The sequence below is a fragment of the Oncorhynchus tshawytscha genome, linkage group LG09 (assembly GCF_018296145.1).
Source record: "Oncorhynchus tshawytscha isolate Ot180627B linkage group LG09, Otsh_v2.0, whole genome shotgun sequence".
NCBI lineage: Eukaryota > Metazoa > Chordata > Actinopteri > Salmoniformes > Salmonidae > Oncorhynchus > Oncorhynchus tshawytscha.
Genome location: NC_056437.1, coordinates 6030260 through 6045259, shown reverse-complemented (window position 1 = coordinate 6045259; position 15000 = coordinate 6030260). Strand labels below are relative to the sequence as shown.

General features: G+C 39.9%; 1 protein-coding gene across 4 annotated transcripts in view; it reads left to right on the top strand.

The window, feature by feature from the left end:
* Positions 1-15000, top strand: part of LOC112240746 (transcription factor 4) — a 143072-nt gene that overhangs the window by 84080 nt on the left and 43992 nt on the right. For all 4 annotated transcript variants that reach the window (XM_042326426.1, XM_042326425.1, XM_042326427.1 and 1 more), the window contains exons 7-8: positions 8620-8699; positions 8800-9003. In XM_042326426.1, coding sequence (XP_042182360.1) covers positions 8620-8699; positions 8800-9003 — 284 coding nt within the window. The remainder of the gene's footprint in view (positions 1-8619; positions 8700-8799; positions 9004-15000) is intronic.

Here is a 15000-nt window from a genome sequence, read left to right as displayed (position 1 = left end):
TGTTAGTTGTGATTGAGCCGTGATGCTACCATTTAGTTGTGATTGAGCTTTGATGCTATCATGCTAGCTACTGCTGCTGTTAGTTGTGATTGAGCTGTGATGCTATCCTGCTAGCTACTGCTGCTGTTAGTTTTAAATGAGCCGTGATGCTATCCTGCTAGCTACTGCTGCTGTTAGTTTTAAATGAGCCGTGATGCTATCCTGCTAGCTACTGCTGCTGTTAGTTTTAAATGAGCCGTGATGCTATCATGCTAGCTAATTAACAGTCCTCCCTCCTTCTTGTTATAACACTCTTCAAACTTCTCCTCCTTTTTTCCTCCCCAGGTCCTTTTTTGTTTTTTGCCAATTACTGTTCTACCAGACTAACGATGCTAATTCTACCGCGCTCCTTAAAGTGAGAAAAACGTTTCTCATAGTCACTGTGTTAGATTCTGCGCTAATTGTCGTTGCTACACGACGTTTGATATTTCATATGTATCGACTGATAGACTTAATTACAAACGCACTCCATCATTTCAAAGCGGCCGTGCGTGTGTGTGTGTGTGCGTGTGCGTGCGTGTGCGTGTGTGTGTGCGTGCGTGCGTGTGTGTGTGTGTGTGTGTGTGTGTGTGTGTTTGATCCAAAAGCATCATGAAGTGCTAAAGTCTCCACCAGGAAATACCTGGCTAACATAAAATAATTGGACGTGGGATCGGGAAAATATATATTTTTTTGGTTTGTCAGATTGTTCCGGCAAATGTCACTTAGGAACTTCTTCATTGGGAGGAAGGATGTTTAACATGCGTTTTACATTTGTATCACAAAACCATTCGTTTTTCTTTTTTTCTCATGATTTAAGTGGACATTTTAGGCCTTTTTAATACCTCTACATGCCCCCCATTAGACCCTATAATCCATGAACTGTAAATGATACAGACAACATCTTGGTGTCATTATACACTGAGTGGACAAAACATTAGGAACACCTTCCTAATATTGAGTTGCACCTCCCCTTTTGCCCTCAGAACAGCCTCAATTGATCGGGGCATGGACTCTACAAGGGATCGAAAGTGTTCCACAGGGATGCTGGCCCATGTTGACTCCAAGGCTTCCCACAGTTGTCTCAAGTTGGCTGGATGTCCTTTGGGCGGTGGACCGTTCTTGATACACGCGGGAAACTGTTGAACGTTTAAAAACCCAGCAACGTTGCAGTTCTTGACACACACAAACCGGTGCGCCTGGCACCTACTACCATTACCCCGTTCAAAGGCACTTAAATATTTTGTCTTGTCCAGTCACCCTCTAGTCAGTTGTACAACTGAAATGTGTTCTTCCACATGTAATCCAACCCGAGGTACAGGTCTGTATTGGGCAAAACACAAACGGGCCTAACACTTCATCATGACCCCCTCCCACAAAAATGTGATACAAAAAGTAAAAAAAAGTTAAAAGGAAAGTAAAAAGGAAAGGAAAGTAAAAGGAAAGGAAAGTAAAAAGGAAAGTAAAAAGGAAAGGAAAGTAAAGTAAAAAAGGAAAGGAAAGTAAAAAGGAAAGGAAAAAGGAAAGTAAAAAGGAAAGGAAAGTAAAAAAAGGAAAGGAAAGTAAAAAGGAAAGTTAAAAAAAAGGAAAGTAAAAAGGAAAGTAAAAAGGAAAGGAAAGTAAAGTAAAAAGGAAAGGAAAGTAAAAAGGAAAGTTAAAAAGGAAAGGAAAGTAAAAAGGAAAGTAAAAAGGAAAGTTAAAAGGAAAGGAAAGTAAAAAGGAAAGTAAAAAGGAAAGTTAAAAGGAAAGTTAAAAGGAAAGTTAAAAGGAAAGTTAAAAGGAAAGGAAAGTAAAAAGGAAAGGAAAGTAAAAAGAAAAGTAAAGTTAAAAGGAAAAAGTAAAAAGTAAAGTAAAGTTAAAAGAAAAGTAAAAAGGAAAGTAAAGTAAAAAGGAAAGGAAAGTAAAAAGGAAAGGAAAGTAAAAAGGAAAGGAAAGTAAAAAGGAAAGGAAAGTAAAAAGGAAAGAAAAGTAGAAAGGAAAGTAAAAAGGAAAGTTAAAAGGAAAGGAAAGTAAAAAGGAAAGTAAAAAGGAAAGTTAAAAGGAAAGTTAAAAGGAAAGTTAAAAGGAAAGTTAAAAGGAAAGGAAATTAAAAAGGAAAGGAAAGTAAAAGGAAAGTAAAAGGAAAGTAAAAAGGAAAGTAAAAAAGGAAAGTAAAAAGGAAAGAAAGTAAAAAAAAGGAAAGTAAAAAGGAAAGTTAAAAAGGAAAGGAAAGTAAAAAGGAAAGTAAAAAAAAGGAAAGTAAAAAGGAAAGTAAAAAGGAAAGGAAAGTAAAAAGGAAAGTAAAAAGGAAAGTAAAAAGGAAAGTAAAAAGGAAAGTAAAGTAAAAAGGAAAGTAAAAGGAAAGGAAAGTAAAAGGAAAGTAAAAAGGAAAGGAAAGTAAAAAGGAAAGTAAAAAAGTAAAAAGGAAAGTAAAAAGGAAAGTTAAAAAGGAAAGGAAAGTAAAAAGGAAAGTAAAAAGGAAAGGAAAGTAAAAAGGAAAGTAAAAAGGAAAGGAAAGTAAAAGGAAAGTAAAAAGGAAAGTAAAAAGAAAGAAAGTAAAAAGGAAAGGAAAGTAAAAAGGAAAGTAAAAAGGAAAGTAAAAAGGAAAGTAAAAAGGAAAGTAAAGTTAAAAGGAAAGTAAAAAGGAAAGGAAAGTAAAAAGGAAAGTAAAAAGGAAAGTAAAAAGGAAAGGAAAGTAAAAAGGAAAGGAAAGTAAAAAGGAAAGTAAAAAGGAAAGTAAAAAGGAAAGTAAAAAGGAAAGGAAAGTAAAAAGGAAAGTAAAGTTAAAAGGAAAGTAAAAAGGAAAGTAAAGTAAAAAGGAAAGGAAAGTTAAAAGGAAAGGAAAGTAAAAAGGAAAGGAAAGTAAAAAGGAAAGTAAAAAGGAAAGTAAAAAGGAAAGTAAAGTAAAAAGGAAAGTAAAGTAAAAAGGAAAGTAAAAAGGAAAGTAAAAAGGAAAGTAAAAAGGAAAGGAAAGTAAAAAGGAAAGTAAAAAGGAAAGTAAAAAGGAAAGGAAAGTAAAAAGGAAAGGAAAGTAAAAAGGAAAGTAAAAAGGAAAGGAAAGTAAAAAGGAAAGGAAAGTAAAAAGGAAAGTAAAAAGGAAAGGAAAGTAAAAAGGAAAGGAAAGTAAAAAGGAAAGTAAAAGGAAAGGAAAGTAAAAGGAAAGTAAAAAGGAAAGGAAAGTAAAAAGGAAAGGAAAGTAAAAAGGAAAGTAAAAAGGAAAGGAAAGTAAAAAGGAAAGTAAAAAGGAAAGGAAAGTAAAAAGGAAAGGAAAGTAAAAAGGAAAGGAAAGTAAAAAGGAAAGTTAAAAGGAAAGGAAAGTAAAAAGGAAAGGAAAGGAAAGTAAAAAGGAAAGTTAAAAGGAAAGTAAAAAGGAAAGTTAAAAGGAAAGGAAAGTAAAAAGAAAAGTAAAAAGGAAAGGAAAGTAAAAAGGAAAGGAAAGTAAAAAGGAAAGGAAAGTAAAAAGGAAAGGAAAGTAAAAAGGAAAGGAAAGTTAAAAGGAAAGTAAAAAGGAAAGTTAAAAGGAAAGGAAAGTAAAAAGGAAAGGAAAGTAAAAAGGAAAGGAAAGTAAAAAGGAAAGGAAAGTAAAAAGGAAAGGAAAGTTAAAAAAAGGAAAGTAAAAAGGAAAGGAAAGTAAAAAGAAAAGTAAAGTTAAAAGGAAAGGAAAGTAAAAAGGAAAGTAAAAAGGATGAAGTTCCTCTGTAATTGTCAGAACAATCTCAGATACAATATTAAAAATATATATAAATATTATTATTTATTTTTTTTAAATATAAAAATATAAAATATTTTCTGTTCCCACAGGCGTGGAATCGCCCGATTGTGGTTTACCATTGTGTCAAAGTTATTAGAATAACAGGGCTGGCCAGACAAACACATTATTATTATTATTATTTATTTTTTTCTAACTTAAATTAACAGGGAATTTAGTATGAATTAAATATATGTTAAATAAGGAATGTAATACTTTGTTGTCTAGTAATACATCGTGTTATAATTGGCCTAATTACCATATGTAAATTATGCTTGATAATATGATAAAACGGGTTGCTTGTATAAATGTGTATTATAACTACAAGATAATAAGGTCTAATCAACATGATGAGGGGATCTGGTGGACGTGGAGAGGAGGAGGAGGAGAGGAGGAAGTCCTTGGTTCGCTGATATGCTACTGCCACACATGTACAGTACACACACACACCACACACCCACACACACACACACACATACACACACGCCCACACACACACACACACACCACACCCCCCCACACACACACACACACACACACACCATACAAGAGGAGGTGATTAACATCACACAGCTCTCAGCCTATCAAAGGCTTTTGTTCACTACCTGCTCTCAGGCACCCGGCGTTGTACACAATATCCTCTACATCAGGAATACAGTTTCACACACAAACACACACACACACACACACCTCCCCAACCTCCAGCAGATAATGATCAAGGGGTTCTGTATAGACCAGGGATAACCAGACAAAAGCGTTGTGAGAAAATAAAAAGCCTGTTTATTGTATAGGTCCTAAATGCAGGCGGACTGGGAAGCCCGACCTAAACACTAAAGACAAAAAGGACCCCCCGACGCAATCATGTTTAGCATACGATCACAAGTAGCTCATTATACCAGAGCCATATTCTATAGCCAGGGTTTAATGACCGGGGGCCATATATCATTATGAATCCGTAGTGTTCTGCGTGCCTTGTTGACTATCAACAGTTCATATTTTATTATATAGGTCATTATTACTCGGCCACAGACTGTTCGCTCTGGTCATGAGGTATCACAGCATCAGGTCTCGAGACAGCTTCTAACACCAGGCCATCAGACTGTTTGAACAGCTAATCCTAGCGGTCAGACCTGCGCCTCAGAGACGATCTGCACCTGAGAGACGATCTGCACCTGAGAGACTGTCTTGTACTGTCTCTACATATCCAGCCCTTACACACAAGCCCACAAGCTCCCACACAAACACAACCACCTGTAAACGCACACACTCAAACACTCTCTCTCACACACACACACACACACACACACACATACACACACACATACACACACACACACACACACACACACAGTCAACGCTGCTGCTCTATTATAAAAGATGCTATTCACTTTATATTGGTAATAGTCATACTTATCCTATTGGTCATTATCTGTTCTGTATATCCTATTGGTCATTATCTGTTCTGTATATCCTATTGGTCATTATCTGTTCTGTGTGTCCTATTGGTCATTATCTGTTCTGTATATCCTATTGGTCATTATCTGTTCTGTGTGTCCTATTGGTCATTATCTGTTCTGTATATCCTATTGGTCATTATCTGTTCTGTGTGTCCTATTGGTCATTATCTGTTCTGTATATCCTATTGGTCATTATCTGTTCTGTGTGTCCTATTGGTCATTATCTGTTCTGTATATCCTATTGGTCATCATCTGTTATGTGTGTCCTATTGGTCATTATCTGTTCTGTGTGTCCTATTGGTCATTATCTGTTCTGTATATCCTATTGGTCATTATCTGTTCTGTATATCCTATTGGTCATTGTCTGTTCTGTGTATCCTATTGGTCATTATCTGTTCTGTGTGTCCTATTGGTCATTATCTGTTCTGTATGTCCTATTGGTCATTATCTGTTCTGTATGTCCTATTGGTCATTATCTGTTCTGTATATCCTGTTGGTCATTATCTGTTCTGTGTGTCCTATTGGTCATTATCTGTTCTGTATATCCTATTGGTCATTATCTGTTATGTGTGTCCTATTGGTCATTATCTGTTATGTGTGTCCTATTGGTCATTATCTGTTCTGTGTATCATATTGGTCATTATCTGTTCCGTATATCCTATTGGTCATTGTCTGTTCTGTGTATCCTATTGGTCATTATCTGTTCTGTGTATCCTATTGGTCATTATCTGTTCTGTATGTCCTATTGGTCATTATCTGTTCGGTGTACCCTATTGGTCATTATCTGTTCTGTGTATCATATTGGTCATTATCTGTTCTGTATATCCTATTGGTCATTATCTGTTCTGTATATCATATTGGTCATTATCTGTTCTGTATATCCTATTGGTCATTATCTGTTCTGTGTATCCTATTGGTCATTATCTGTTCTGTGTGTCCTATTGGTCATTATCTGTTCTGTATATCCTATTGGTCATTATCTGTTCTGTATATCCTATTGGTCATTATCTGTTCTGTATATCATATTGGTCATTATCTGTTCTGTATATCCTATTAGTCATTATCTGTTCTGTGTATCCTATTGGTCATTATCTGTTCTGTGTATCCTATTGGTCATTATCTGTTCTGTATATCCTATTGGTCATTATCTGTTCTGTATATCATATTGGTCATTATCTGTTCTGTGTATCCTATTAGTCATTATCTGTTCTGTATATCCTATTGGTCATTATCTGTTCTGTGTATTATCTGTTCCTATTGGTCATTATCTGTTCATTATCTGTTCTGTATATCCTATTGGTCATTATCTGTTCTGTATATCCTATTGGTCATTATCTGTTCTGTATATCCTATTGGTCATTATCTGTTCTGTATATCCTATTGGTCATTATCTGTTCTGTATATCCTATTGGTCATTATCTGTTCTGTATATCCTGGTGGTCATTATCAGGTTCTTATATCCTATTGGTCATTATCTGTTCTTGTTATTTTAGTCATTTTGTTCTTTACTATAGGTCATTATTTTCTGTATATATTGGTCATTATTGTTTTACTGTAATGTTGAGGGAGCTGATTGTTTTACTGTAATGTTATTGGTCATTATATTACTGTAATATTGAGGGAGCTGATTGTTTTACTGTATATCCTATTGGTCTGATTGTTTTACTGTAATGTTGATTGGTCTGATTGTTTTACTGTATATCCTATTAGTCATTATTGTTTTTACTGTAATGTCTGTGTATCCTATTGGTTTTATCTGTTCTGTGTGTCCTATTGTTTTATCTGTTCTGTGTGCTATTGTTTTATCTGTAATGTTATCCTATTGGTCATTATTTTACTGTGTATCCTATTGGTCATTATTGTTTTCTGTAATGTTGTACAGCTCAGGATATTATTAGCATTTACCTCTTCTATTACTTGTTATTTTAGATTTTACTCTTTACTATAGATGCAGATTATTTTACTGTAATATTGAGGGAGCTGATTGTTTTACTGTAATGTTGAGGGAGCTGATTGTTTTACTGTAATGTTGAGGGAGCTGAGTATTTTACTGTAATGTTGAGGGAGCTGATTGTTTTACTGTAATGTTGAGGGAGCTGATTGTTTTACTGTAATGTTGAGGGAGCTGATTGTTTTACTGTAATGTTGAGGGAGCTGATTATTTTACTGTAATGTTGAGGGAGCTGATTATTTTACTGTAATGTTGAGGGAGCTGATTGTTTTACTGTAATGTTGAGGAGCTGATTATTTTACTGTAATGTTGAGGGAGCTGATTGTTTTACTGTAATGTTGAGGAGCTGATTGTTTTACTGTAATGTTGAGGGAGCTGATTATTTTACTGTAATGTTGAGGGAGCTGATTATTTACTGTAATGTTGAGGGAGCTGATTGTTTTACTGTAATGTTGAGGGAGCTGATTGTTTACTGTAATGTTGAGGGAGCTGATTATTTACTGTAATGTTGAGGGAGCTGATTATTTTACTGTAATGTTGAGGGAGCTGATTGTTTTACTGTAATGTTGAGGGAGCTGATTATTTTACTGTAATGTTGAGGGAGCTGATTATTTTACTGTAATGTTGAGGGAGCTGATTGTTTTACTGTAATGTTGAGGGAGCTGATTGTTTTACTGTAATGTTGAGGGAGCTGATTGTTTTACTGTAATGTTGAGGAGCTGATTATTTCACTGTAATGTTGAGGGAGCTGATTATTTTATTGTAATGTTGAGGGAGCTGATTATTTTACTGTAATGTTGAGGGAGCTGATTATTTTACTGTAATATTGAGGGAGCTGATTATTTTACTGTAATGTTGAGGAGCTGATTATTTTACTGTAATGTTGAGGGAGCTGATTATTTTACTGTAATATTGAGGGAGCTGATTGTTTTACTGTAATGTTGAGGGAGCTGATTGTTTTACTGTAATGTTGAGGGAGCTGAGTATTTTACTGTAATGTTGAGGGAGCTGATTGTTTTACTGTAATGTTGAGGGAGCTGAGTATTTTACTGTAATGTTGAGGGAGCTGAGTATTTTACTGTAATGTTGAGGCTACTACCACGCAATCGTCAAGCTGCACCTTTTATACCTGCTGTAAACTGTGTACGTCACAAATAAAATTAGATTCAATTTTTTTTTTGACCAGTTGTAGTGCTGAGGAACATTCACATAATACTCAAATGTTCAACTAACTTACATTTTAACGTTCGGCTAACAAGAATTTTGATGTTCAGCTACTTACATTTTTTATGTTCGGGTAACTAGAATTTTGATGTTCAGCTCACTTGGTTACAATTGGATTGTGCTGTAGACACCTTGTTTCACACTCCCTGTGTTAATATGGTCATGGCTTAATATCTAGAACTAAGGGTCCATGTCACTGTGCTCACTCTGTCATCTCCTCCTCTCCTTGTCTCCTCTCCTAGCTGCCAGTTCTGCTGTATGGTCCAGGAACGGAGGACAAGGTCCCTCCTCCCCCAACTATGAGGCACCACTCCACTCTCTGGTAAGACTTCATAACACATTCATAACACATTTATAAGCACTTAAATCAACAACATGACCCCTGACCTCTAACCCTTAACCTTCCTCTCCCCCCACTGCAGCAGAGTCGTATCGAGGACCGTCTAGAGCGTCTGGACGATGCCATCCACGTGCTGCGGAGTCACGCGGTCGGCCCCTCCACGGGCATGCCCGGCGGGCACCAAGACATGCACAGCCTCATCGGGGCAGCGCACAACGGGGCCATGGCAGGACTGAGTTCTGGGTACGGCACGGGACTACTCTCTGCCAACCGCCACTCAATCATGGTAGGGACCTCCTCCAATCACCTCGCCAGAGACACACTGCAGTATAATTAAACTGATGTTCTTCATCCCCGTGGGACACATCCACTGTAAATCCTTCCCTGAGAACTACAGTAACATGTACAGAGGGGGGTATAGGGGTGGGGTATAGGGGTGGGGTATAGGGGTGGGGTATAGGGCTGGGGTATAGGGCTGGGGTATAGGGGTGGGGTATAGGGATGGGGTATAGGGGTGGGGTATAGGGGTGGGGTATAGGGGTGGGGTATAGGGATGGGGTATAGGGGTGGGGTATAGGGGTGGGGGTATAGTGGTGGGGTATAGGGGTGGGGTATAGGGGTGGGGTATAGGGGGGGGTATAGGGATGGGGTATAGGGGTGGGGTATAGGGGTGGGGTATAGGGATGGGGTATAGGGGTGGGGTATAGGGGTGGGGTATAGGGGTGGGGTATAGGGGGGTATAGGGATGGGGTATAGGGGTGGGGTATAGGGATGGGGTATAGGGGTGGGGTATAGGGGTGGGGTATAGGGGTGGGGTATAGGGGTGGGGTATAGGGGTGGGGTATAGGGGTGGGGTATAGGGGGGGTATAGGGGTGGGGTATAGGGGTGGGGTATAGGGATGGGGTATAGGGCTGGGAGGAGGGAGGAGGAGGAAGAGAGGAGGAGGAGGAGGAAGAGGAGGAGGAGGACTTACTTGAAAACATCAAGGAGGATGCTGGTAATGCTTTCCATATTGAGGGTTGTTGTTTTTTTGAAGTTGAAACAAGCCATAAAGGTTGAGACAGCTGTGGTACATAAAGAAGGAGAAGAGGGAGGGAGAGAGAGAGAGAGAGAGAGACAGATGAGAGAGAGAGAGACAGAGAGAGAGAGAGAGACAGAGAGAGAGAGAGACAGACAGAGAGAGAGAGAGCGAGAGACAGACAGAGAGAGAGAGAGAGAGATGGAGCAGAGGAAACACATGTAGCAAAGCAGGAGGCAGAGAGAGAGTCCTTGTTACACAGACCAACACACACACACACACACACACATACACACGTCTCTCTCATTCCATTACTCCATTCCTTTGTGTGTAATTTCTACACATAAACAACAAACAAACATGCTGCATCTACTCCAAAAACACGTCCAAACAGAAGTCTCTCTGGGTTTTTTGAGAGAGAGAGACGGGAGAGAGAGACAGAGAGACAGAGAGAGAGAGAGAGAGAGAGAGAGAGAGAGAGAGAGAGAGGAGAGAGTGAGAGAGGAGAGAGAGGAGAGAGAGAGAGAGATGGGAGAGAGAGAGAGAGAGGAGAGAGAGGAGAGAGAGAGATGAGAGAGAGAGGAGAGAGAGAGAGAGAGAGAGAGAGAGAGGGGAGAGAGAGACAGAGAGACAGAGAGAGAGAGAGAGAGAGAGAGGAGAGAGAGAGAGGAGAGAGAGAGAGAGAGAGAGAGAGAGAGAGAGAGAGAGAGAGAGAGAGGGAGAGAGAGAGAGAGGGAGAGAGAGGAGAGAGAGATGAGAGAGAGAGAGAGAGAGAGATGGGAGAGAGAGAGAGGGAGAGAGAGGAGAGAGAGATGAGAGAGAGAGAGAGAGAGAGGAGAGAGAGAGAGAGAGAGAGACAGAGAGAGAGAGGAGAGAGAGAGAGAGAGAGAGAGAGAGAGAGAGAGAGAGAGAGAGAGAGAGAGGAGAGAGAGAGAGAGAGAGAGACAGAGAGAGGAGAGAGAGGTGAGAGAGTGAGAGAGGAGAGAGAGAGAGAGCGAGAGAGCTGTGGTCTGACTCACTACAGAGTGATTACCTACGTCTCACGCACACCCTGCCAGCTGGTGCTGTTACTGTAGTGTAGTGGAGTCCTGCTGTGTACTCCACTCTGTACTCCACTCTGTTCTCCACTCTGTACTCCACTCTGTTCTCCACTCTGTACTCCACTGTGTACTCCACTCTGTACTCCACTCTGTACTCCACTCTGTTCTCCACTCTGTACTCCACTCTGTACTCCACTGTGTACTCCACTCTGTACTCCACTCTGTACTCCACTGTGTACTCCACTCTGTACTCCACTGTGTACTCCACCCTGTACTCCACTGTGTACTCCACCCTGTACTCCACTGTGTACTCCACTCTGTACTCCACTGTGTACTCCACTCTGTACTCCACTGACTCTCTACTCCACCTGGGATCTGTCTAACCGCTCTATCACACTATTTGCAAACACAGGAGAGGAGGGAGGGAGGAGGGTAGAGGGAGAAGATAGAGGGAGGAGGAGAGAGGGAGAGGAGAGAGGGAGGAGAGAGGGAGTGGCGAGGAGGGGAGAGGATAGCGGGAGGAGAGAGGGAGGAGGGGAGATGAGAGAGGGAGGGGAGAGGGAGTGGAGAGGAGGGGAGAGGAGATGAGAGGATAGGAGAGGAGAGAGGAGAAAGTGAGAGGAGAGGAGGGGAGAGGATAGAGGGAGAGGAGAGGAGGAGAGAGGGAGAGGTGAGGGAGATAAGAGAGGGAGGAGAGGAGGGGAGAGGGAGGAGAGAGGGAGAGGCGAGGAGAGGAGAGGAGCGAAGAGTGTTTCCTCAAGATGTGCTGGTGTGGTTGAGCCATGTTGGTTTTCCACCACTAATGAGGCCTGTTTTCTTTTACTAAATAATCACAGGCCTGTTTTTCTATTGGTCAGAGCAGACCGATAGCAGAGGTGTTCTGGGGTCCTATTGGTCAGAGCAGACCGATAGCAGAGGTGTTCTGGGGTCCTATTGGTCAGAGCAGACCGATAGCAGAGGTGTTCTGGGGTCCTATTGGTCAGAGCAGACCGATAGCAGAGGTGTTCTGGGGTCCTATTGGTCAGAGCATATATAGGCCTATGTGCTCTGGTCTAAAGTAGTGCACTATACAGGGGATAGGGTTCCATAGGGCTCTGGTCTAAAGTAGTGCACTATATAGGGAATAGGGTTCCATAGGGCTCTGGTCTAAAGTAGTGCACTATATAGGGAATAGGGTTCCATAGGGCTCTGGTCTAAAGTAGTGCACTATATAGGGAATAGGGTTCTATAGGGCTCTGGTCTAAAGTAGTGCACTATATAGGGAATAGGGTTCTATAGGGCTCTGGTCTAAAGTAGTGCATTATATAGGGAATAGGGTGCCATTCGGGACTGATTGATTTAGTGATGGATGGATTTGTTTACTCAGCCATTCTCTATTTCAAATCAACTAACTTTAATGTGAGAAAGCTTACTGTTAACATGAATATAATGGAACATTATACATTTCACCTGTCTGTAGTCTACTTGGAAGCTACTGACAATAGTATTGTTGTTGTATACTGTATGTTGTTGTTGTTGTTGTTGTTGTTGTATACTGTATGTTGTTGTTGTTGTTGTATACTGTATGTTGTTGTATACTGTATGTTGCCTACTGAGAGTAGAGAGAGTACTATTACTGAGAGTACTATTGGTATTATCTACTGAGAGTACTATTGGTATTATCTACTGAGAGTACTATTACTGAGAGTACTATTGGTATTATCTACTGAGAGTACTATTGGTATTATCTACTGAGAGTACTATGGGTATTATCTACTGAGAGTACTATTGGTATTATCTACTGAGAGTACTATGGGTATTATCTACTGAGAGTACTATTGGTATTATCTACTGAGAGTACTATTGGTATTATCTACTGAGAGTACTATGGGTATTATCTACTGAGAGTACTATTGGTATTACCTACTGAGAGTACTATTGGTATTATCTACTGAGAGTACTATTGGTATTATCTACTGAGAGTACTATTGGTATTATCTACTGAGAGTACTATTGGTATTACCTACTGAGAGTACTATTGGTATTATCTACTGAGAGTACTATTGGTATTATCTACTGAGAGTACTATTGGTATTATCTACTGAGAGTACTATTGGTATTACCTACTGAGAGTACTATTGGTATTATCTACTGAGAGTACTATTGGTATTATCTACTGAGAGTACTATTGGTATTATCTACTGAGAGTACTATTGGTATTATCTACTGAGAGTACTATTGGTATTATCTACTGAGAGTACTATTGGTATTATCTACTGAGAGTACTATTGGTATTACCTACTGAGAGTACTATTGGTATTATCTACTGAGAGTACTATTGGTATTATCTACTGAGAGTACTATTGGTATTATCTACTGAGAGTACTATTGGTATTACCTACTGAGAGTACTATTGGTATTATCTACTGAGAGTACTATTGGTATTATCTACTGAGAGTACTATTGGTATTATCTACTGAGAGTACTATTGGTATTATCTACTGAGAGTAAAGAGAGTACTATTGGTATTACCTACTGAGAGTACTATTGGTATTATCTACTGAGAGTACTATTGGTATTTCCTACTGAGAGTACTATTGGTATTATTGGTATTATCTACTGAGAGTACTATTGGTATTTCCTACTGAGAGTACTATTGGTATTATCTACTGAGAGTACTATTGGTATTTCCTACTGAGAGTACTATTGGTATTATCTACTGAGAGTACTATTGGTATTATCTACTGAGAGTACTATTGGTATTATCTACTGAGAGTACTATTGGTATTTCTACTGAGAGTACTATTGGTATTATCTACTGAGAGTACTATTGGTATTATCTAGTGATGTCTTGTAGTATGTGTATGTGTGTTGGTGTTCATGTGAGATGTTCATTGCTGACAGTAGTCTTGTCGTACATCAGCCAACTACTATTCCGTCCTTTCCCATGCACCTCTCCTCCACACTCACTACTTCCCTCTCTCTTAAAAACACTGCCTTCCATTGACTAGCACTGGACTCCTAAATATAACAGTGAGGTAATTGTTTTCCTTTAAATCCCCCTTCTCTTCTCCCCAGTAGTCAATTCTCCTTCCTGCCCTATTCCCAGTCAGTGTTATTCCCTGGCTGATTAAACCTACCCTATTCCCAGTCAGTGTTATTCCCTGGCTGATTAAACCTGCCCTATTCCCAGTCAGTGTTATTCCCTGGCTGATTAAACCTGCCCTATTCCCAGTCAGTGTTATTCCCTGGCTGATTACTGCCCTATTCCCAGTCAGTGTTATTCCCTTGATTAAACCTGCCCTATTCCCAGTCAGTGTTAGTACTTCCCTATTCCCAGTCAGTGTTATTCCCTGGCTGATTAAACCTGCCCTATTCCCAGTCAGTGTTATTCCCTGGCTGGTTATTTCCTATTCCCAGTCAGTGTTATTCCATGGCTGAGTTATAACTTCCTATTCCCAGTCAGTGTTATTCCCTGGCTGATTAAACCTGCCCTATTCCCAGTCAGTGTTATTCCCTGGCTGATTAAACCTGCCCTATTCCCAGTCAGTGTTATTCCCTGGCTGATTAAACCTGCCCTATTCCCAGTCAGTGTTATTCCCTGGCTGAGTTATAGCTTCCTATTCCCAGTCAGTTAAACCTGCCCTATTCCCAGTCAGTGTTATTCCCTGGCTGAGTTAGTCCTATTCCCAGTCAGTTAAACCTGCCCTATTCCCAGTCAGTGTTATTCCCTGGCTGAGTTATAGTACTATTTGGTTAAATTATTCTAGTGATGTCAGTTTGCCCTATTCCCAGTATAAACCTGTATTCCCAGTCAGTGTTATTTGGCTGATTCATTCCCAGTCAGTTAAATGCCCTATTTCAGTGTTATTTGCTGACTATTCCCAGTCAGTTAAACCTGCCCTATTCCCAGTCAGTGTTATTCCCAGTCAGTTAAACCTGCCCTATTCCCAGTCAGTGCTATTCCCAGTCAGTTAAACCTGCCCTATTCCCAGTCAGTTAAACCTGCCCTATTCCCAGTCAGTGTTATTCCCTGGCTGATTAAACCTGCCCTATTCCCAGTCAGTTAAACCTGCCCTATTCCCAGTCAGTTAAACCTGCCCTATTCCCAGTCAGTGCTATTCCCAGTCAGTTAAACCTGCCCTATTCCCAGTCAGTGCTATTCCCAGTCAGTTCCCTATTCCCAGTCAGTTAAACCTGCCCTATTCCCAGTCAGTGTTATTCCCAGTCAGTTAAACCTGCCCT